The sequence below is a fragment of the Dendrobates tinctorius genome, unplaced genomic scaffold, assembly GCF_039654945.1.
Source record: "Dendrobates tinctorius isolate UK_male_01 unplaced genomic scaffold, ASM3965494v1 ptg000092l, whole genome shotgun sequence".
NCBI classification, from domain to species: Eukaryota; Metazoa; Chordata; class Amphibia; order Anura; family Dendrobatidae; genus Dendrobates; species Dendrobates tinctorius.
The window spans coordinates 2,505,838-2,519,913 of record NW_027361760.1 but is presented as its reverse complement, the minus strand read 5'-3'; the positions used below and the strand labels follow the sequence as shown (position 1 = coordinate 2,519,913).

The following is a 14,076-nucleotide window of genomic DNA, read 5'->3' as shown; positions in this document are numbered from 1 at the left end:
TGGTATATATGTAGTATGCATGTTGCATGCATGGGGTATATGATGTATATATGTTGCATGCATGTAGTATGCATGTTGCACGTAGTATATATGTATGTTGCATGCATGTAGTATATATGTAGTATGCATGTTGCATGCATGTAGTATATATGTTGCATGTATGTTGCATGCATGTAGTATATATGTGGTATATATGTAGTATGTATGTTGCATGCATGTAGTATATATGTAGTATGCATGTTGCATGTAGTATACAGTATATGTATGTTGCATGCATGTAGTAGATATGTAGTATGCATGTTGCATGTGGTATATATGTAGTATGTATGTATGTTGCATGCATGCAGTATGTATGTAGCATGCATGTAGTATGTATGTAGCATGTATTTTTTTTTTTTATATTCCACATAGACCGGATGATGGGACTACTACTGTCCCATCATTGGCTAATGTGTCAATCACCGTCATGGTAGCAGGCATCGCCCGATGGGACTTGTAGTCCCATCGGACGATGCCTGCACAGACTCCCGCAGCCTGCACAGACCCCGGACAGTCAGCACAGACCACCGGCAGGCTGGCACAGCCCCCCGGCAGGCCGGTACAGTCCCCCGGCAGTCCGCTCAGACCCCCGAACAGTCGGCACAGACAACCGGCAGGCCGGCACAGCCCCCCGGCAGGCCGGTACAGTCCCCCGGACAGTCGGTACAGCCCCCCGGCAGGCCGGCACAGCCCCCCGGCAGGCCGGTACAGACCCCCGGCAGTCCACTCAGACCCCCGGACAGTCGGCACAGCCCCCCGGCAGGCCGGTACAGTTCCCCGGCAGTCCGCTCAGACCCCCGAACAGTCGGTACAGACCACCGGCAGGCCGGCACAGCCCCCCGGCAGGCCGGTACAGTCCCCCGGCAGGCCGCTCAGACCCCCGAACAGTCGGCACAGACCACCGGCAGGCCGGCACAGCCCCCCGGCAGGCCGGTACAGACCCCTGGCAGTCCGTTTAGACCCCCGGACAGTCGGCACAGACCCCCGGACAGTCGGCACAGACCACCGGCAGGCCGGCACAGACCCCCGGCAGGCCGGTACAGACCCCCGGCAGTCCGCTCAGACCCCCGGACAGTCGGCACAGACCACCGGCAGGCCGGCACAGACCCCCGGCAGGCCGGTACAGACCCCTGGCAGTCCGCTCAGACCCCCGGACAGTCGGTACAGACCACCGGCAGGCCAGCACAGCCCCCCGGCAGGCCGGTACAGACCCCCGGCAGTCCGCTCAGACCCCCGGACAGTCGGCACAGACCACCGGCAGGCCGGTACAGTCCCCCGGCAGTCCGCTCAGACCCCCGAACAATCGGTACAGACCACTGGCAGGCCGGCACAGCCCCCCGGCAGGCCGGTACAGACCCCCGGCAGTCCGCTCAGACCCCTGGACAGTCGGCACAGACCACCGGCAGGCCGGTACAGTCCCCCGGCAGTCCGCTCAGACCCCCGAACAGTCGGTACAGACCACTGGCAGGCCAGCACAGCCCCCCGGCAGGCCGGTACAGACCCCTGGCAGTCCGCTCAGACCCCTGGACAGTCGGCACAGGCCACCGGCAGGCCGGCACAGCCCCCCCGGTAGGCCTGTACAGACCCCAGCAGCCTGCACAGACCCCCGGACAGTCGGTACAGACCACCGGCAGGCCGCACAGACCCCCGGGCAGTCGGCACAGACCCCCCGCAGGCCGGTACAGACCCCCGAGCAGTCGGCATAGACCCCCCGGAAGGCCCGAACTGACGGCACATCATGATGCGCGCAGACCGCGCATCATGATGACGTCATTTCGGCAGCCAATCAAAGCCACAGCAGTGGCTCTTTGCAGTATGGGAACTTCCGATTCCGGTATCCGATATTGAAAAAATATCGGTACTCGGTATCGGAATTCCAATACAGCGAATATCGTCCGATACCCAATATTTGCAGTATCGGAATGCTCAAGTATATATGTAGTATATATGTATGTTACATGCCTGTAGTATATATGTAGTATGTATGTTGCATGTAGTATATATGTTGTATGTATGTATGTTGCATCTAGTATATATGTAGTATGTATGTTGCATGCATGTGGTATATATGTAGTATGTACAGTGGGGAAAAAAGTATTTAGTCAGTCAGCAATAGTGCAAGTTCCACCACTTAAAAAGATGAGAGGCGTCTGTAATTTACATCATAGGTAGACCTCAACTATGGGAGACAAACTGAGAAAAAAAAATCCAGAAAATCACATTGTCTGTTTTTTTTTCATTTTATTTGCATATTATGGTGGAAGATAAGTATTTGGTCAGAAACAAAATTTCATCTCAATACTTTGTGATATATCCTTTGTTGGCAATGACAGAGGTCAAACGTTTTCTGTAAGTCTTCACAAGGTTGCCACACACTGTTGTTGGTATGTTGGCCCATTCCTCCATGCAGATCTCCTCTAGAGCAGTGATGTTTTTGGCTTTTTGCTTGGCAACACGGACTTTCAACTCCCTCCAAAGGTTTTCTATAGGGTTGAGATCTGGAGACTGGCTAGGCCACTCCAGGACCTTGAAATGCTTCTTACGAAGCCACTCCTTCGTTGCCCTGGCGGTGTGCTTTGGATTATTGTCATGTTGAAAGACCCAGCCACGTTTCATCTTCAATGCCCTTGCTGATGGAAGGAGGTTTGCACGCAAAATCTCACGATACATGGCCCCATTCATTCTTTCATGTACCCGGATCAGTCGTCCTGGCCCCTTTGCAGAGAAACAGCCCCAAAGCATGATGTTTCCACCACCATGCTTTACAGTAGGTATGGTGTTTGATGGATGCAACTCAGTATTCTTTTTCCTCCAAACATGACAAGTTGTGTTTCTACCAAACAGTTCCAGTTTGGTTTCATCAGACCATAGGACATTCTCCCAAAACTCCTCTGGATCATCCAAATGCTCTCTAGCAAACTTCAGACGGGCCCGGACATGTACAGGCTTAAGCAGTGGGACATGTCTGGCACTGCAGGATCTGAGTCCATGGTGGCGTAGTGTGTTACTTATGGTAGGCCTTGTTACATTGGTCCCAGCTCTCTGCAGTTCATTCACTAGGTCCCCCCGCGTGGTTCTGGGATTTTTGCTCACCGTTCTTGTGATCATTCTGACCCCACGGGGTGGGATTTTGCGTGGAGCACCAGATCGAGGGAGATTATCAGTGGTCTAGAATGTCTTCCATTTTCTAGAATGTCTTCCATTTTCTAATTATTGCTCCCACAGTTGATTTCTTCACTCCAAGCTGGTTGGCTATTGCAGATTCAGTCTTCCCAGCCTGGTGCAGGGCTACAATTTTGTTTCTGGTGTCCTTTGACAGCTCTTTGGTCTTCACCATAGTGGAGTTTGGAGTCAGACTGTTTGAGGGTGTGCACAGGTGTCTTTTTATACTGATAACAAGTTTAAACAGGTGCCATTACTACAGGTAATGAGTGGAGGAAAGAGGAGACTCTTAAAGAAGAAGTTACAGGTCTGTGAGAGCCAGAAATCTTGATTGCATATTATGGTGGAAAATAAGTATTTGGTCAGAAACAAGCAAATAAAATGAAAAAAAAACAGACAATGTGATTTTCTGGATTTTTTTTTCTCAGTTTGTCTCCCATAGTTGAGGTCTACCTATGATGTAAATTACAGACGCCTCTCATCTTTTTAAGTGGTGGAACTTGCACTATTGCTGACTGACTAAATACTTTTTTTCCCCACTGTATGTAGCATGTATGTAGTATGTATGTAGTATGAATGTCTTTTTTTTTTTTTTACATTCAACACATTAGCCGGATGATGGGACTACTACTGTCCCATCATTGGCTAATGTGTCAATCACCGTCATGGTAGCAGGCATCGCCCGATGGGACTTGTAGTCCCATCGGACGATCCTGCACAGATCCCCGCAGCCTGCACAGACCTCCGGACAGTCGGTACAGACCACCGGCAGGCCGGCACAGCCCCCCGGCAGGCCGGTACAGACCCCCGCAGCCTGCACAGACCTCCGGACAGTCAGTATAGACCACCGGCAGGCCGGTACAGACCCCCGGCAGTCCGCACAGACCCCCGGGCAGTCGGTACAGACCACCGGCAAGCCGGCACAGCCCCCCGGCAGACCGGTACAGACCCCCGCAGCCTGCACAGACCTCCAGACAGTCGGTACAGACCACCGGCAGGCCGACACAGCCCCCCGGCAGTCCGCACAGACCCCTGGGCAGTCGGCACAGACCCCCGGGCAGTCGGCACAGACCACCCGGAAGGCCCGAACTGACGGCGCATCATGATGCGCACAGACCGCGCATCATGATGACGTCATTTCGGCAGCCAATCAGAGCCACAGCAGTGGCTCTTTGCATTATGGGAACTTTCGATTCCGGTATCCGATATTGAAATAATATCGGTACTCGGTATCGGAATTCCGATACAGCGAATATCGGCCAATACCCGATATTTGCAGTATCGGAATGCTCAACACTACTCATCAGTGTTTTGGATCAAAGTGTCAGTGATTTTCACTAATGGATAAATAAATACATTTTAAAGCTCCTATACTTTACAATGTTAAATATGGATAGCACACGGATAGTACGCGGATACCATCCGTGTGCTGTACATATTTTTCACTGACACAGCCTTGTAATAGGAGTTTTCATCTGTGCTGCTGAAAAATTGAACATGTCTCTGCGTTTTGCACAGGCACATTGTCTGTGAAAAACACAGGTAGAACACGTATGTGCACCACGGACATCTGAATCAGTCCTAACAGTGTGGAAGCGGACCATTTTTCCAGCTTCAAATTCTCTTGTACAAAGATAAGATATAAAAGTACCCTTATTCCTTTGTAGTGCAAATTTATGCTAATACCAATAAAGAAAATAAATAGGTTTGGCCGATTATGTCTATGGTGATTTTAGGTAAAGCTTAACAAATGTCTTGTATGTCTTTTTACAGGGAGAGCATATGCAGTTAAGGGTTCAAACTCACTTGCGATAGACACGCACGATTCTCGTGTGAGTCTCTCGCATGAAAACCTGGCACTGCCGCCGTCACTGGGACCGGAGCATGCGGCTACATGTATTTCTTTGCAATTGCACGCTCCGGTCGCAGTGCCGGCGGCAGTGCCGGGTTTCCATGAGAGAGACTCGCACGAGAATTGTACAAGTCTCTTGCAAGTGAGTATGAGCCCTTGAAGTAAGAAGCTGATCAGAAAATGAGTGGGCTCAAAGCAGTATGTGACTACTATCATCGGATTGCTCACTATTGATCTAATAACAGCAACCTGGTAGTACACTTAGAAGAAAGAAAAAAGATAACCTCTTTATGAGGTTAAGCACTTATTGGCAGGAAGTTGCTAACTACCTGACTGTTCTTCCTTGCCACAATCTCTCCTGACTCAAAACAGCATGTTGATTGCCAGAGCAGAGTGGAAGAGAAAGAATTGCTCTGTCAACGTGATGTCACAGGAACCAGGAAAATTGTCGACAGGAATGGTCTGTGATCACTCTCAGAGATGTTTGCAGGGCAGAACAGACTGTTGACAAAGCAGAAGAGAAGGAACTGTTCTTCTCTGCTAACTACCTGTCTGTGTTGACTGACAGAGCAGAGTGAAAGAGAAAGAACTGCTCTGTTGACGTGACGTCACAGGAAGTAGGAAAATAGCCAGCAGGAAAAGTCTGTGATCACTCTCAGAGATGTTTGCAGGGCAGAACAGACAGGTAGTAAGCAAATATCTGCTGATATGTCCTTAGCCCCATTGGGGTAAAATATGTCCCTGATAACCCCTATAAAGACGTTTACAAAAATAGCTTTCTTGTTGTAGAGTATCTGGCTTTCATCACTAAAGCCTCCACAACACTTCCCTACTTGCTTTAATTGAGTTTGCTACTTCTTGGTCATATTATCCTGTTAGGCTTTGAACATCTTTGCCTGTGCTGTCAATCAGCACAAGGGGTTAGTGATGATCTTTTCCTTCCCTTTTCCTTAACCCCTTCACTACCAAGGGTGGTTTGCACGTTAACTCCCGGGCCAATTTTTACAATTCTGACCACTGTACCTTTATGAGGTCATAACTCTGGAACGCTTTCATGGATCCCGGTGATTCTGACACTGTTTTCTCGTGACATATTGTACTTCATGGTAGTGGTAAAATTGCATTCAAATAACTTGCGTTTATTTGTGAAAAAAACGGAAATTTGGCGAAAATTTTGAAAATTTTGCAATTTTCCAACTTTGAATTTTTATGCCCTTAAATCACAGCGATACGGCACACAAAAAACTTAATACATAACATTTCCCACATGTTTACTTTACATCAGCACAATTTTGGAACCAAAATTTTTTTTTGTTAGGAAGTTATAAGGGTTAAAAATTGACCAGCGATTTCTCATTTTTGCAACACCATTTTATTTTTAGGGACCACTTCACATTTGAAGCCACTTTGAGGGGTCTATGTGATAGAAAATACCCAAAAGTGACACCATTCTAAAAACTGCACCCCTTAAGGTGCTTAAAACCACATTCAAGAAGTTTATTAACCCTTTAGGTGCGTCACAGGAATTTTTTGAATATTAAAAAAAAATGAACATTTAACTTTTTTTCACAAAAAAAATACTTCAGGTTCAATTTTCTTTATTTTACCAAGGGTAACAGGAGAAATTGGACTGCAAAAGTTATTGTGCAATTTGTCCTGAGTACGCTGATACCTGATATGTGGGGGGGAACCACTGTTTCGGCGCATGGCAGACCTCAGTAGGGAAGGAGCGCTGTTTGACTTTTTCAATGCAAAATTGGCTGGAATTCAGATCGGACGCCATGTCGCGTTTGGAGAGCCCCTGATGTACCTAAACAGTGGAAACCCCCAAGTGACCCCATTTTGGAAACTAGACCCCCCAAGGAACTTATCTAGATATGTGGTGAGAACTTTGAACCCACAAGGGCTTCACAGAAGTTTATAACGTACAGCGGTACAATTAAAAAATCATATTTTTTCCACAAAAATGATCTTTTCACCACCAATTTTTATTTTTCCAAGGGTAACAGGACCCTAAAAGTTATTGTGCAATTTGTCCTGAGTACGCTGATACCCCATATGTGGGTGTAAATGACTATTTGGGCGCATAGCAGAGCTCGGAAGGGAAGCAGCGCCATTTGACGTTTTTGGCTAGAATTGAGATCGGACACCATGTCGCGATTGGAAACCCCCTGATGTACCAAAACAGTAGAAACCCCCCACAAATGACACCATTTTGGAAACTAGACCCCCCAAGGAACTTATCTAGATGTGTGGTGAGCACTTTGAACCCCCCAGTGCTTCACTGAAGTTTATAACGTCCGGGCGTGAAAATAAAAAAATCGTATTTTTTCCACAAACATGATCTTTTAGTCCCCATTTTTTTATTTTCCCAAGGGTAACAGGAGAAATTGGACCCCAAAAGTTGTTGTCCAATTTGTCCTGAGTACGCTGATACCTCATATGTGGGAGAAAACTACTGTATGGGCACACGTCGGGGCTCGGAAGGGAAGTAGTGACGTTTTGGAATGCAGACTTTGATGGATTGGTATGCGGGTGTCATGTGCGTTTGGAGAGCCCCTGATGTACCTAAACTATTGAAACTCCCCACAAGTGACCCCATTTTGGAAACTAGACCCCCCACAGAGCTTATCTAGATGTGTGGAGAGCACTTTGAACCCCCAAGTGCTTCACAGAAGTTTATAACGCCTGGGCGTGAAAATAAAAAAAACATTTTTTTCCGCAAAATTATATTTTTGCCCCCAATTTTTTATTTTCCTAAGGGTAACAGGAGAAATTGGACCCCAAAAGTTGTTTTGTAATTTGTCCTGAGTAGGCTGATACCCTACATGTGGGGGTAAAACACTGTTTGGGCACATGGCAGAGCTTGGAAGGGAAGGAGCACCATTTGACTTTTTCAACGCAGAATTGGCTGGAATTGAGATCAGACGCCATGTTGCCTTTGGAGAGCACCTGATGTGCCCAAACAGTGGAAACCCCAAATTATAACTCCAACCCTAACCTCAACACACCCCTAACCCTAATCTGAGCCCTAGCCCTAACCCTAACCCTAACCCTAGCCCTAGCCCTAACCCTAACCCTAGCCCTAACCCTAGCCCTAACCCTAGCCCTAACCCTAACCCTAGCCCTAACCCTAACCCTACCCTAACCCTAACCCTAGCGGGAAAATGGAAATAAATACATTTTCTTTTAGTTTTATTATTTTTCCCTAACTAAGGGGGTGATAACGGGGGGTTTGATTTACGATTTATGGCGGTTTTTATGTTTGGCGGCTGTCGCACGCTAAAAGACGCTTTTTATTGTAAAAATAGTTTTTGCATCACCACATATTGTGAGCTATAATTTTTCCGTATTTTGACCCACCGAGTCATGTGAGGTCTTATTTTTTGCGGGACGAGTTGACGTTTTTATTGGTACCATTTTCGGGCATGTCACATTTTTTGATCGCTTTTTATTCCGATTTTTGGGGCGCAGAATGAACAAAAACCAGCGTTTCATGAATTTCTTTTGGGGGGGTGCGTTTACACCGTTCCGCGTGCGGTAAAATTGATAAAGCGGTTTTATTCTTCGGGTCAGTACGGTTACAGCGATACCTCATTTAGGTCGTTTTTTTATGTTTTGTCGGTTTTTTGCAATGAAAACAATTTTATATAAAAAATAATTATTTTTGTATCGATTTATTCTGCGAGCTATAACTTTTTTATTTTTTTGCGGATGATGCTGTATGGCAGCTCGTTTTTTGCGGGACAAGATGACGTTTTCAGCGGTACCATGCATATTTATATGCGTCTTTTTGATCACGCGTTATTGCACTTTTTGTTCGGTGGTATGATAATAAATCATTATTTTTTGCTTCGTTTTTTATTTTTATTTTTTAAGGGGCTCGCTAAAGGGGTTAACTAATGGGACAGTTTTATAGGGCAGGTCATTATGGACACGGCGATACCAAATATGTGTACTTTTATTGTTTTTGGGTTTTTTTATTTTGAAAAAATGGATTTATTGGGGAATATTTTTTTTTTTTTTACTAATTTATTTAGCGATTTTTTTTTAAATTATTTTTAACACTTTTTTTTTTTTTTTTTACTTTATTACCTTGTCGCTGATCTGTCACATCACAGATCACTGTGACAGATCAGCGATCTGACACAGGCACTGCTGCAGACTTCCTCATGCCTGCGCTTTGCAGGCACTGAGGAAGCCAGCTTCCTCAGGCCCCCGAAGGCCCCCGTCACCATCTTGGATTCGGGGGCCTGGAGGAAAGGAGCCCCCCGCAGCAGCGCTGCACATTGCGCTGCCGTGGGGGGCTCAGGGAAGCACGGAGGGAGCCCCCTCCCTGCCGATGCTTCCCTTTAACCCCCGGTACACCGCGATCGCGTTTGATCGCGGTGTGCAAGGGGTTAACGTGTCGGGGGCGGTCCGTGACCGCCCCTGACACATTGTGCCGGGTGTCAGCTATGATAATTAGCTGACACTCGGCCGCGATCAGCGGCGCTCACCACGTGGGCGCCGCTGATCGCGATGACGTAATATTCCGTCCATGGTAATTAGGTCCATGGTCACATGGACGGAATATTACGTCAATTGTAGGTAAGGGGTTAATTTGTATCCTCTTAATAAATATGATTTCTTACCCCTATTTTCCCTCACCTGCTTCCCTTCCCTATATTTCTTTTAAAAAAATCCAATAAAAATGATTGAAATACAATTTAATAATGAAAGCCAGGGCACTTTTCTAGGTTTGGAATTTATTCACGGAAAATTACTGCTTACCTTTCTCTCCTAGCTTTTATTCTTTCGTCATCAAACCTTCAACAAAAATACAGAATTTAGTGACAGTTCATTTATAAGAGAAATTCCAAAATTTATAATATTTTAAACACTGTTAGGTAGTTTCTCATACTTTTCAATTATATACACTCCTCAGTAGAGTTGAGCGACTTTTGTTTTTTTAGGGTCGAGTTTCGTTTCGTGAAACCCGACTTTTCCAAAAGTCGGGTCGAGCAAGATCGTCCGATTATAGGGAAAAGTCGGGGTCGTCCCGAAACACGAAACCCAATGTAAGTCAATGGGGAATAAATATAATAATAATAATAATAATGCTCCAAACATAATGGGCCCCATTTCTAATGCTCTAGTGTATAATGGGCCCTGTAAATGCTGCTCCAGTGTCTGATGTCCACCTTTGGAATGTTCCAGTGTATGGTGGGCCCCATCTATCATTCTCCAGAGTATAGTGCTCCCCAAAAATTGCTGTCCCAACATTGAAAACAATCAAATAAGTCTCCTCGCTAGGGAATCCCTGTACTAGTCTAGACTCCTCGTCGTCCCCATCTTCCATCTCACTGTACAGTATTTCAACTTTGCAAGTGCTGTGATCCTGGGCAAGCAGGGGGGGCCCACTCGTTGGCGACGGCACTGGCACAGGGCCCCTGATAGTACGGTGGTGTGTCTGATGGCGGGTGGGCCGAACCTGCACTTTCATCTGCAGCTTCCTCTTTGTCACCGTGTAAGATGGAACTGTATATGGGAAGGGTAACCTGAGTTTCATCAGGGTCAGATTCAGGCCGGGTAGCGTGCGAGGGGAATGTAGTGGTCTGGGTCAATGTACCAGCTGTGGCAGGGCTAAGGGTCGTGTAATTGATGGGAGATATGTGTCTCATAAATGGCTTATCTCCATAATGTAAGGCATAAGTAAAGCATACCAGATATTGTTATTGTTTTTGTTTGAAGGACCTGTGGTGAGGTCACAGTCATGTGACCAGTCAGCTGCCGGGAACGTGGGTGTGGCTACAGCCTTATAATGTGACCTGCTCCTGAAACAGGGAGCTGTATGTGGGGAGGACTACACCTCCCAGCATGTGCTGAGACTCGCGGTCGGAGTCTGCAACCACGGACATTTATGTTTTGTTTGCCTAAGCTAGAGGCTATTTTTGGTGATACGCTGTTTTATGGTTTATGACAGAAATAAACCTCAGGAACTTTGGAAGAACCTGTCTCCTGATTGTCTCCCGCTGCACCTGAGTGAGTCACATCCCTACAATTGGTGGTACACGTGCGGGCAGTGGTCCCAGCAGAGACTTGAGACAGTTGCTGCATGTCCTGGGTGAAGTTTGCAGCGGGGCAACAAGCACTGCCGGGAATCATGGAGGACCTCATGAAACACCTTGTCCAGTCGCAGGCACTGCAGCAGGAAACCAACAAGCTGTTGTTACAGCAGATCCAGCAAAGCCAGCAGGAGCAGCGGCAGCAGTTCCAGCAGAGCCAGCAGGAACAACGGCAGCAGATGCAGCTTCTGGCAACCGCCATCCAGGAGGGCAGGACGAGCGCCCCAACCCCAGGTCGGGCTGATGCCACCGACGTCGAGAAGGCGGTAAGACGCGCATTACAAAAAATGACCCCTGAGGATGATGTTGAGGCCTTCTTGACGGTGTTTGAAAGGGTGGCTGAGAGGGAAAAACTTCAGCCAGAGCGGTGGGCGGAGGTACTGGCCCCATACCTAATGGGGGAGCCCCAGAAGGCGTACTTTGACCTGACGGTACAAGATGCCAGAGAGTATCCCAAATTAAAAGCAGAAATTCTCGCCCGCTTGGGGGTAAGAATGACTACCAGGGCACAGAGAGTTCATCGTTGGGCCTATCACTGGGACAAACCCCCGCGCACCCAAATGTTTGACCTGTTGCACCTGGTCCAGAAATGTCTGCAGCCAGAGTCGGCTTCCCCTGCACAGATGGTAGAGCGAGTTGTGATGGATCGGTTTGTGCATTCTCTGCCGAGACCTCTACAGACTTGGGTTGCCCAGGGTGATCCCCAAAATGCTGATGAACTGGTTGGGCTGGTCGAGAGATACCAGGGGATGGAAGGTTCCTTAGGGAAGCAGCCCATTCCGTATTGGGGATCCCAGCAGGGGGCGGAGTCACAAAAAGGGGTGGTGCGTCCAAGGTCAAAAGGGGCGGGGGAGGCAGTGCCCAAGGTCCCCTCGGGTGTTATTTGCTGGAAGTGTCATGGGCCAGGACATATAGCGGCCCGTTGTCCCTAGACCACCGAGCAGATGGACTGCAGCATGGGACACCGTAGTTCATACTACGCATATCCAGCTTGCAGTGTGAACTCGCTACCTAACAAGGGGCCACAAGCGTGTCCCATGAAGGTGAACGGTCGAGCAGTAATGGCGCTTCTGGACTCCGGGAGCTTGGTGACCCTTGTGAGGGCCAGTTTTCCTCTAAACATACTCCCGGGTAAAAAGATTGGTGTTCGGTGCATACATGGCGATGCAAAGGACTACCCTATGGCTAGGGTGAAGATTGAAATGGCGCATGGCACCGAGTCGCATGAAGTTGGCGTTGTTCGAGACTTGTTGCATCCCATAATTATTGGCCGGGATTTCTGTCTGTTTTGGGATCTGTGGGGGATGGGTTCTGAGTGTGCTAGCAAGAGCAGGGAACCAATCCACCCCACTGAGGTATCGCCACCACCAGAGGCAGACGAGTTTCCTTTATGTGTCCTTGTTGGGGATGAAGAGGAAGGGTCCCCTGTACCTGACATCCCGGAGTTAGGGGTGGCTGGGGAGAATTTTGGGACTGCCCAACATAGGGACCCCACACTAAGGGAAGCCTTTAACAATGTCACCGTCATTAATGGGGTTGCACAAGAGCCGGGAGCAGACACCAGGTTTCCCCATTTTATGTTGAGTGGGGAATTGTTGTACCGGGTCACGAAAATAAGGGAGGAGGTGGCAGAGCAGTTAATAGTACCAGGCCCCTATAGACGAAAAGTGTTGGACATGGCCCATTCACACATCTTGGGGGGACACCTGGGGGTGGAAAAAACCCAGGAACGGATTGTACAGAGGTTCTATTGGCCTGGGTGTCACCGGGAAATAGTAAACTATTGCAGGTTCTGCCCGACATGTCAGTTAACTGCCCCCACATCTCATTTTCGGAACCCTCTTGTGCCACTGCCCATTATTGAGGTGCCATTTGAGAGAATTGCCATGGACTTGGTCGGTCCCTTAGTTAAATCAGCTCGGGGCCATCAGTATATATTAATCATCCTGGACTATGCCACACGCTATCCTGAGGCCATTCCCCTGAGAAACTCATCCGCGAAGAGTATAGCCCGTGAGCTGGTCCATGTGTTTTCCCGGACGGGTTTGCCGAAGGAGATCCTGACCGACCAGGGGACACCTTTTATGAGCAAGGTGATGAGAGAATTGTGCAGAGTCTTGCAAATTTCCCAGCTGAGGACTTCAGTGTACCATCCGCAGTCAGATGGCCTGGTTGAGAGGTTTAACAAGACCCTGAAGAGCATGCTGAGAAAAGTCATAGAGGAAGATGGTAGAGACTGGGATTGTCTCTTACCGTATTTACTGTTTTCTATCCGTGAAGTTCCCCAGGCCTCCACGGGGTTCTCCCCCTTCGAGCTTCTGTACGGCCGGCATCCGCGAGGTCTCCTAGATATAGCCAAGGAAACCTGGGAAGCCGAAGTCACGCCCCACAGAAGCGTCATTGAGCATGTGGCACTGATGCAGCAGAGGGTTGCGAACGTGATGCCCATTGTTAAAGAACATCTCCGCCAGGCACAAGAGGCTCAGGCCAGGGTCTACAACCGGTCAGCCAGAGTGAGGCAGTTCAATTCGGGAGACCGAGTTCTCGTGCTAATCCCGACGGTGGAAAGTAAGTTCTTGGCCAAGTGGCAAGGGCCATATGAGGTGGTGGAGAAGCTGGGTGACGTAAACTACAAAATCCACCAACCCGGAAGACAGAAGCCATACCAGGTTTACCATGTTAACCTTATCAAGCCGTGGCAAGATAGAGAGCCAGTGGTAACTCCGTGCTTGCTGGGCAACCTAGAAGGGGAGGTTGGAGCCGTTACGATAGCGGAGACTCTATCGAAGGCCCAGAAGCAGCAATGCCGGGAGTTACTCCAGAAAAACCGCGACCTGTTCTCAGAGTTGCCGGGGTGCACGAAGGTGGTGGAGCACGAAATTCTGACCGAGCCACATGTGCGGGTGAACGTGAAAC

General features: G+C 48.3%; 1 protein-coding gene across 3 annotated transcripts in view; it reads right to left on the bottom strand.

Annotated features, from left to right (window-relative positions):
• The window catches only part of ATCAY (ATCAY kinesin light chain interacting caytaxin), a 325,480-nt gene that overhangs the window by 13,845 nt on the left and 297,559 nt on the right, over positions 1–14,076 (bottom strand). For 2 of the 3 annotated variants that reach the window (XM_073586280.1, XM_073586278.1), the window contains one exon: positions 9,827–9,862. The exons of the other annotated variant lie outside the window; for it this stretch is intronic. In XM_073586280.1, the coding sequence (XP_073442381.1) occupies positions 9,827–9,862 (36 nt within the window). The remainder of the gene's footprint in view (positions 1–9,826; positions 9,863–14,076) is intronic. 3 annotated transcript variants of the gene reach the window in all.